General features: G+C 41.8%; 1 protein-coding gene across 1 annotated transcript in view; it reads right to left on the bottom strand.

The window, feature by feature from the left end:
* Positions 1–8,789, bottom strand: part of ccm2l (CCM2 like scaffold protein) — a 20,498-nt gene extending 11,709 nt beyond the window's left edge. The window contains exons 1-5 of the mRNA XM_078255903.1: positions 8,526–8,789; positions 4,533–4,700; positions 3,643–3,726; positions 1,826–2,009; positions 1–466 (exon numbers count right to left, since the gene is read on the bottom strand). The exon at positions 1–466 is cut by the window's left edge and continues 211 nt beyond it. Of these exons, the coding sequence (XP_078112029.1) occupies positions 1–466; positions 1,826–2,009; positions 3,643–3,726; positions 4,533–4,700; positions 8,526–8,555 (932 nt within the window). The 5' untranslated portion in view covers positions 8,556–8,789. The remainder of the gene's footprint in view (positions 467–1,825; positions 2,010–3,642; positions 3,727–4,532; positions 4,701–8,525) is intronic.
* Between the last annotated feature and the right edge of the window lie 919 nt (positions 8,790–9,708).

Raw genomic sequence — 9,708 nt, forward strand, 5'->3', positions numbered from 1 at the left:
CCTCCTCCCCCACCTCCCCCATGCCTTCTCTCCCAGCTCCCTCCACCGCCACCCCCTCCCACTCCCACCCCCATCCCCCAGCTCCCGCTCATGGGTCTCGCGCTGCGGTTCTCCCAGCTCCCTCCTGTTTTGCGCGTTTGCTGCCTCCTCTCCCAGCTCCCTCCCACCCTCTTCCTCTCTAAACTCCCTCCTCCTCCTCCTCCTCCTCCTCTCTCCCCCCCGCCTCTCTCTACTCCTACTCCTCCTCCTCCTTCCCTCCTCTCCACATTCTGGGTTTTGTCGTGGCTGCTGCGGGACAGTGAGGGCCTCCAGTCGACTCCGCAGATGGTGTGCCGCCGCTCCATCGTGCCCCCTGCGGGCCGGGGGTCGGCGTTGCAGCTCATGGTTTGACGTCGGCCGTCTATGCCCGTTGGCTTTTTCCTGTCCAGGCTGTCGTCCCCGGCAACCACTGTATCCACGTTCAGACCTGTGGGTTGAAGGTTCAAAAATGTGTACACTATCTTTCACACAGCAGAAGAGACGCCCATCCTATCTAATGTCACAGGTACAGAGCAATGTGTAAATGGAACATTCTCCCATATACTATCAAACAACAAAACACTCAGTATGGTTTTAAAAAATCACTTAAGAAATATTACTTTCAAAGAAACTTCAATATCTAATATCAATTTAGAGAGAGTCTGTTATAGGGCTTTCTTATCTCTTATTTCTTAAAATAGATTAATTCGGAGTAGCGTGATGTCTTTTTCTTTCTTTTTGATTATTTGCGCAAATATGATTTGTATTTTGGGAAATGTTGTGTAATGTGAAGTTATGTCTGTGTGTGTATGGTGTGTAATGTGATGTCGTAAATTGTATTGTCACAAGACAGATTGCAGGACCTCAGGAAGAATAGCTTTTAGCTTATGCTGAAGCTAATGGGGATCCAAATAAAACAAACAAACAAAAAACTTGAACTTGAACGTGAACAAAAAACTCCATTAATTAACTGTTTGCTTAAACACCTCCTGAACAGCAATTGGTGTCTTTTTTGCTTAGCCTTTACAAAACCAGAAGTCCAAGAGCAAAGATTAAGGAATGGATGTATCTTGAATTGAATTTGCAATAGACCAGACAGGCCGAACATTTTCCCTAACCCTAACCCTAACCATTGCCTAATCCTAGTGCTTTCCAGGTAGCGCTGCCTGGAAGACGACGTTGGGGGCTTAAAACACCAAACACCACTAGACAGCCGGCTATTTCCCGATTAGAGCTCCGCTAACTTCTCGACTTTCCAAATTATAATCGTGAAACGTATCATTGTGCGAGGGGTTGTGACGGCCAAAAAAGAATCCACTGATTTGCAGATGTTATATATCTTTTTTGTGCATGTTATAGGTTTACAAAGTGAAAAAGTCCAAAGTCCACCCCAAAGGGACTTACCACCTCCAACAGAAAACACTGTTCACAAACTGCTCCAAACAGCTCTATTGTAGTCCAGCCTTTACTTCTGTGACGAACGTGCCTCACTTTGTAACACACGTTATAATGCTCACCTAGCTGCTAGCGTGGCACTCCCTTGTACTCTGCTTCTGACTGGCTAGTAGTCCTTACCTAGCTCCTGCACATGTGCGACTCCCAACAAAGATGGTACAGAAGTGAGATGCCTCACTCTGTAGCTAAAACAGAGAGCTCAACACACAGGGTGAAAAGAGGAGCTGCAGCAATGTGCAGTACAACAACAATATGGTGTTTTTGAAAATTAAACCATGTGAACCTATTCTGATACAGCCTCTAAATACAATTATGAACCTGAAAATGAGCTTCCTGGGGGCCCGGTCCTCACCTGTCTTGAGGACCAGCAGGTGCAGTGCGTCGTCTCTCAGGTAGGAGGCAGCAGCGATCTCGTGTGTGGGAATCCTCACCAGCAGCTTCTCGTTGTCTCTCCACGTCAGCAGCAGACAGCGAGCGGACAGACTCAGAATGCAGTCCTGATCCACGCTGGTCTTCAACGGCAGCACCTTCAACTGCTACTGACCAACACACAGGGACACAGATTAAAGATGAGTGATTATTGATTAGCAGTTTTGTGTTGTCTTCCTGTCAACCATGCAACTTTTTGTTTTTCTGGGTCAAAATGTTAGTTGTTCTTCTTTTCACCGTTTTATTGATGTTTTTCTCTGCGTTTCTGAAGCTTCTTTTTTTTTCTGATGTAGAAACTTTTTTAAAATGGGTCAAATTAGACCCGAGGACAACAGGAGGGTTAATTACATCTACTCAAGAGCTGTACTTAAATGTTGAGGTACTTGTACTTTACTTGAGACTGTTTTTTTGGAGGAAGAAGAAGAAGGATGCGTACAACCCCAAGAACACCATCCCAACCGTGAAGCATGGAGGTGGAAACATCATTCTTTGGGGATGCTTTTCTGCAAAGGGGACAGGACGACTGCACCGTATTGAGGGGAGGACAGATGGGGCCATGTATCGCAAGATATTGGCCAACAACCTCCTTCCCTCAGTAAGAGCATTGAAAATGGGTCGTGGCTAGGTCTTCCAGCACGATAACGACCTGAAACACACAGCCAGGGCAACTAAGGGTGGCTCTGTAAGAAGCATCTCAAGGTCCTGGAGTGGCCTAGCCAGTCTCCAGACCTGAACCCAATAGAAAATCTTTGGAGGGAGCTGAAAGTCCGTATTGCCCAGCGACAGCCCCGAAACCTGAAGGATCTGGAGAAGGTCTGTATGGAGGAGTGGGCCAAAATCCCTGCTGCAGTGTGCGCAAACCTGGTCAAGAACTACAGAAAACGTATGATCTCTATAATTGCAAACAAAGGTTTCTGTACCAAATATTAAGTTCTGCTTTTCTGATGTATCAAATACTTATGTCATGCAATAAAATGCAAATTAATTACTTAAAAATCATACAATGTGATTTTCTGGATTTTCTGGATTTTTTCAACTCACAGTTGAAGAGTACCTATGATAAATTACAGACTTCTACATGCTTTGTAAGTGCGAAAACCTGCAAAATCTGGAGTGTATCAAATACTTGTTCTCTCCACTGTATATAAGACGGGCCCGGGCTGAAATGCAGGGCTTTACCGTGCTGCCATTAATTTACTGTAAAAATACAAGGAAGTCATTTACAGTGCAACACTGTAAACCTTTGATGTAAGTTTACAGCTAAAATCTCACAGTATCTTACTGTTTTAATACAGTAATATTACTGTATACAGTAAAAATACTGTATGTTATACAGGATCATACTGTAAATGGCAATGCATCCTGGGAGAAAATAATAATATTACAGCACTATCTGTTACAGATTACAGGTATTTACTGTTAATACCAATGCATCTAGGGAAAACAAAGGAAAAGGTGGGAATTACACTGCAGCCGGTATATTACTGTAAATTAAAAAAATAATACAGTAAGAAACTGTAAGTCTATTTACGGTAAAAAAAAACAAAACAGTATGCATACTGTAAATAAACAGTAGTCTACTGGCGAAGCTTCTGTCTGTATATTACTGTACATTTATGGTGAAAGCTTTTACAGTGTAGAGGTTGTCCATCACTAACCTCAGAAGTGATTCATTATAGATACATTATGGATAGCTGAGCTCAGCAGTGAATGCTTATAGATGAGTTATTGATCACTAACCCTGGCTGTGTCCAGCAGCTGCAGCAGCTCGTCTCGGCTGGAGGGGTTCAGGGAAACCGACACCCAGGTCAGGTGACCGAGGAACTGAGGGGAGAGGTGAAAGGTCAAGCAACTGATGTCATCAGGTCACTGGTGACTTTAGTACAGAGATCTTCAACAGGGGATCCGGGACCCCTCAGAGTTACAGCAGGGGGGGGCTTGTTAAATAAAAGTTGTAATGTGCTACCTATAAGTTCAAAATATCAATAAAGAAATTGTAAGAAAAAGAGAAAGAAATGTCGGTAACACTTCATTTGAAGGTATCTACATGAGAGTGACATGACACTGTCATGAACACAGTCATGACACATGAACCCTAACCCTAACCCTAACCATAACCATAAATTGACAAAAAACGAATGACACTTACTAAAAGAAGCGTTATGTCATAAACGTTTATGACTTGTTTATAATGGTTATGACACGTTCATGACAGTGTCATGTCACTCTTATGTATTCAAGTAAAGTGTAACCAAAATGTCTTTACATGAATCCCACATATTATTAGCAAATATAAACCAGCCTACTTTGTGAAAAGATGTTGATGCTTTAGGTGACGTGGTCACTAAGGTAGCAATCCACACATACAGTTCATCCTAAGGATTCCCTGTGCCACATGTAATATTAAAACAGGATTTATAAAATCATGCCAACAATTATTGTTTTATTCTACGCACTACAAAGGTTACATTATTGTAGTCGTTTCCAAATGCAACTTCATTTTGGAAATATATGTAGTAGGGGGTCCCTGCTCCGTCTCTCTTTCAGATAAGGGGTCCTCGGCTTAAAAAAACGTTGAAGACCCCTGGTTTAGTATATTTGGTTGCATTATTGTGTATTTCAGGTTCTACCTTGACCTCCTTCTCTACGTAGTCGAAGATGAGTCTCTCCGGGTGGATGAGGTAGTCGGGGGGGTAGAGAGGGACGGTGTGCAGCGGGCGCCGGTAAACGCTGCCTCGATCCACCGGCCTGCGACTAGATTTTGACCACACCAGCCGCTTGATAGGAGAGACAAAACTCTGAGAAGAAGAAGGCAAAGGGGACGGAAGATATAAGACATTAATAATAAAACATATTTTTATTGTCCCTGCACAGTACATTTTCAGGTGACCCATCTGTCAATCCAATTCTTTGGTTCATAAAAAGGTATCTGAAGGTTTTAATGTTGTGTGTATATTTATGGCCCTGAGAGGATGAAGAGTAAAACTTTTGCTGCCTCTAGCCCCACCATTAGGCCAGACTTTGCACACAAGGGACCATATATCTCCACATCATCAGTCAATCTTTCAAGCACATTCCTACTCCCAAAGGATGAAACTTACTGATTGTAGAGACCCAAGGATCTTTCTTCAAGCCACACGGCAAACTTTAAATTTTAAAGAGATAGTACTGCATGCAGCTAACACACTGACCATGGAGAAGTATCTCATACAACCCCACTTTAAAATATCCGAACTATGCCTTTAAGCTCCATTAATGGAACATCTCTAAGAATGACGAAATCATTAGTATGTTGTTTATTTTGTCCAACACTTTAGAATTCCGGCTGTAATTATCACAGCAGTCTCTAGTCAGTGGTGGGTTGTTTGGGGTTTGAATTTGAACTAGAATATTATAGAAGACGGTTTATTTGTGCGTGCATGCCTCAGTGTGTGTGTGCGTGTGTGTGTGTGTGTGTGTTAATGCAGTACATCCCCTTGGCTGTTCAAACAGTGATTGACAGGTGAGCAGTGATCTCTGACAGCTCCCTGCTGACACTCACTGTCAACACAGCACACACTGTTAGACACCCACTGACACGCACACACACACACACACACACACACACACACACACACACACACACACACACACACACACACGTAAGCAAGCAAGCACACATGCACGCACACTAATATACTGTGGATGGAAGGCATGGCTGTTTTAACGCACACACACATTCACACACACACGCACACACAGACACGCACACTCACGCACACATGTACATGTACACGCACACGTAGGCACGCAAGCACGCACACTAATATACTGAGGATGGAAGGCATAGACGTTTTAACGCACACACACACACACACACACACACACTGAATAGAGAGAGAGAGGAAATTAGCTTGTTTTAGAGTCAGAAACTTGTCCTTTTTCTGATTGGAAAACAAGGACAGAGTTCTCCGTATCTGAATGAAGCGGGTGTCTGATGAACATCTCTGTAGTCAGCTGAAATTAATCGTAAGACAGAGGATGGTTTAATGAGTTTTGTTCTGCGTCTTGTTCCACTGTTTCGTTGAGGAGAAAGAAAGAAATAGGGAAATAACTGGATTTTGTAATGAATGTAACAACCTGTCCAGGTCAGACCAAGGTAAAGGTGTTTTTCCTTTTCCTTTTTTTTCATCTTCTTATACTTTGTCATTTTCTTAACTATTTCAGAAGAGTTTTAGAATCTATGGAAGCCGTCTAGAATATGTTCCTTATTAGTGAGAGCATGCTTTTAAAGAATGAGGTGAAGCTCAAGGTGGTTTTGTGTTGGAGCCACGGTCGCCACCAGAACGATGCACGGAGAAGTTTATCTGTGTGTCCTCAGGAAATGCAGTTAGCAAGCTAATGATTAATAGACAAATCAGGAACCTACTAGAGCTTATCAGTCACAATAGCTGTGAGGGGCAATTTCTATTTTCCCTTTACTAGGCTGCTCACTATATCAACTAAGGGAAAAACAGCCCTTTAAGCTATAGCCAGACTACTAACTGTCGGTTAGTTAGGCCTATAGTTAGTCAGCTCCTTAGCACGGCCACTTTAGGGACCCATAACCCATGAACCCATAACTAACCCATAAATTCACAGACTATTCCAGATAGCTATCATTGTCTCCTGTCTTACAGCTGTCTGGAAACCATTCCTCTTTTGTGGAGCGGTATCTCTGCAAGAGGATGAATAAAACTGCATGGTGCAAGTAACGATTGTGTCCTCCATTTTAGACTCTCTAGTCTCGCTTTGCCAGACCTTCCTCCACAGCGCTGCGGAGGAAGGTCTGGCTAGTCCACACAGCATTCTGGGATGGGAGAAAAACGTGCTCTGGTTTATTGGCATTATTATTATTTAACCCTCCCGTTGTCCTCGGGTCAAATTTGACCTATTTTCAAAAAGTTTCTATATCACAAATTTGGGTTTCTTTCAACCAAATAGTCAAAAAAATAACGTAGATGGTTCCTTACAACCATTACTCTTTACAAGTAAAATAAATGATCAGTTCACTACTTTTCATTGAATTTGGGTGTTGATTTGATAGCATTTGAAAAAAAAATTGATAAAAAAATGTAAAAAAAAAAATACTGACGTTAAAAAAAAAAATACTTTAAGAAGTGACACAAAAAACTTGAAAAAAACGTTGAAAAAAAAGTGACAAAATGTCCCAAAAAAATCGACAAAAACTTTAAAAAAAGTGACAAACCTGGGGAAAAAAATGACAAAAAAATCGTGAAAAAAAGAAGAAAAAAAAGTGTTGATGAAGTTGACCAAATCGTTTTAATTTAAAAGTTTGACCAAGAAAAACAAAAAATTGCAGGGTGGACAAGAAGACAACATGAGGGTTAAACCAATCACAATCGTCTTGGGCAGCACTAATCTCCACGGCGGAGCCACGGCGCCTCTGCAAAATAGCCTCTGGAAGGAACTTGTTTTGGTGGAACATGTGTACGTTCAAAAGTTGTTTTAGTCGTGCAACAGAAAACTCAGATAGGACAGATAGTCTAGCTAGCTGTCTGGATTTACCCTGCAGAGATCTGAGGAGCAGTTAACCATAGCCCTCAGAAATCCACCGGAGTTTAGAACGCCAACACAAAGAAAGAGGAAGGTGACGGACATCCCGCGAAAAGACATGCATCTGGCAGAATTTCCTGTAGCACCGGAGCAATCCCGGAAGTGGACAGCGTGGATGTGGGCTATGAACTCTCTAGATCACATGTGTCAAACTTAAGGCCCTTGCAAATTTTGATCCAGCCCACATATCAATTTAGGTTCACAGCAAATTTTTGACCGAATAGTTGTGCACCACACCAAAAAAAGTCAGGAAACGGTTTTTAACAGTAATTATGTGACACTCAAAGCCGATTTTGACAGATTTGCTGACTTTGAGCCTCAGAAATTCCCACACAACCAGAGAGTTTACATATTCAGGATGTGAGTCGGCTGTGTGGTAGGCTGCTTTTAAAAATGTTTTCTTTTATAGTGCTTTATGTCGACCAAACTGTATGGGAGAAAGCTAAGATATTTGACTTTTTCAGTTAAATAAAAGCATGTCAATAAGCTATACATGTCTGGCCCTTGATGTGATTCTTATTTCCAGTGCTACACCCCTGCTCTAGATCTTGTCTTATTCCTTTAAAGATCAGCCTGTCAAGAGAGACAGTTTGCTATTGGTCGACAGTGTAAATATGCTTCAAAAGATTCACACTGACTTACTTCACGCCTGCAAGTGAATTCAGCGGTCGCTGAAATTCCACACACAAAGAATCTGTTGTAAATGCTGCTGTGACCGACCCTTTAGCTGCTTTTGGTTGGTTTGTCACTAAAGATTGCTGGATGGGGCAGAGGTTGTCAATCACAGTGACACTCAAAATGATCTGCTGTATGACCTTACTCAAGCTTGTTTGGTTTGTCTTTAGGAAACTGAAACAACATCGAAAAAGGCCTTCTGCTCCAAAATAATAGAGTCCCAACTCTTATCTCGGATGATGAAATATGACAAAATGTGTTCTGGAGAAAGTTCGGGAACAAATCAATCCCTGTCCAAATGTCTTGAACAAAATCGAACGTGGAAACTCAGAGACAGAACACAGCTACTGTACCTTCTTGGATTTCTTGGGTTCATAGTCCATCGTGGGTCAATCCACCCCCTAGTAGTCCTGCTCTGGGTCAGATGGTTCCTTGTCCTGGCCACTCGTTGCTGAATGTGTTTTTAGATTTGTTTCAGTTTGTCTTGTCTCTTTATGTCTGTCTTACAGTTGTTTTTTCCATTGTTCCCTCTTTGTCTCTGTCTCTCTCGGTTGGAGTTATTTCAGCTTCTGTCTCGGCTGCTCCATTCTTGTTCTTTTTGTTTTCAAACACACACACACACACACACACACACACACACACACACAGAAAAGAACAGGAAGCATAGGAAGCCCACTTCCTGTCCAAGAGGAAACTCCACCAGAGACTGATAAGGCCCATTCTGTCTGCACTGATTATACAGACTCCAATTTAACCTGCATTTAAACCCTTTACCCTTAATTTTAAGTGATTTACTGTACACTTAAGAAAGTTCCTGGTTTTAAGATTTATTTTGGAAGTGCAAACATCTTCGACCGACTCATTGGAGTAAGTAAAGCTGAGTTTGTCACATTTTTCGCCGCACCAATCAGAGCAGAGCAACATTTGACTCAAAAGGCAATGGTGGTTGTGAGGTTGTTTGCTAATGTTACCAGGACATGTTAATCACATCTGATCAAACCACCCGTGAGTGTAGAAATCTTCATAAATAATACCCAAACTTGGATTGTTGCTTAGTTAGTTTTCAACATAACATTTGAGAACTTGAGAGGAAATACTAAATTGCTCTAACATGCCAAAGATACCCTGTCCCTGTAAACATCGCTTCAAGGAAGACTGGGAATATGCAGATTACCAGTGGTGGAAGAAGTACTCAAATCTTTTACTGAAGTAGAAGTAGCAATCCCACAGAGTAGAATACTTTGTTAAGAGGCAAAAGCCTTGTATTCTAACGTTTACTGAACTAAAAGTACAAACGTGTTTGTGTCAAAACATATACCTAAAGTACCAAAAGTAAAAGTACTTATTATGCAGAATGGCTCATTTGAGAATATTGAATTTTATATTTTTGATGCATTAACGTCTAAACATCATGTTGCAGCTGTCAGTTTTTAGGTTACAGAGACTTGAATTAAACTGCTGTACTAACTGCTAAACTGTGAGCGGAAAACGTAATGCTTTTGTAGAAACATTTCATTTCTGGTCACACCACAGTCA

The sequence above is a fragment of the Sander vitreus genome, chromosome 7 (genome assembly GCF_031162955.1).
Source record: "Sander vitreus isolate 19-12246 chromosome 7, sanVit1, whole genome shotgun sequence".
NCBI classification, from domain to species: Eukaryota; Metazoa; Chordata; class Actinopteri; order Perciformes; family Percidae; genus Sander; species Sander vitreus.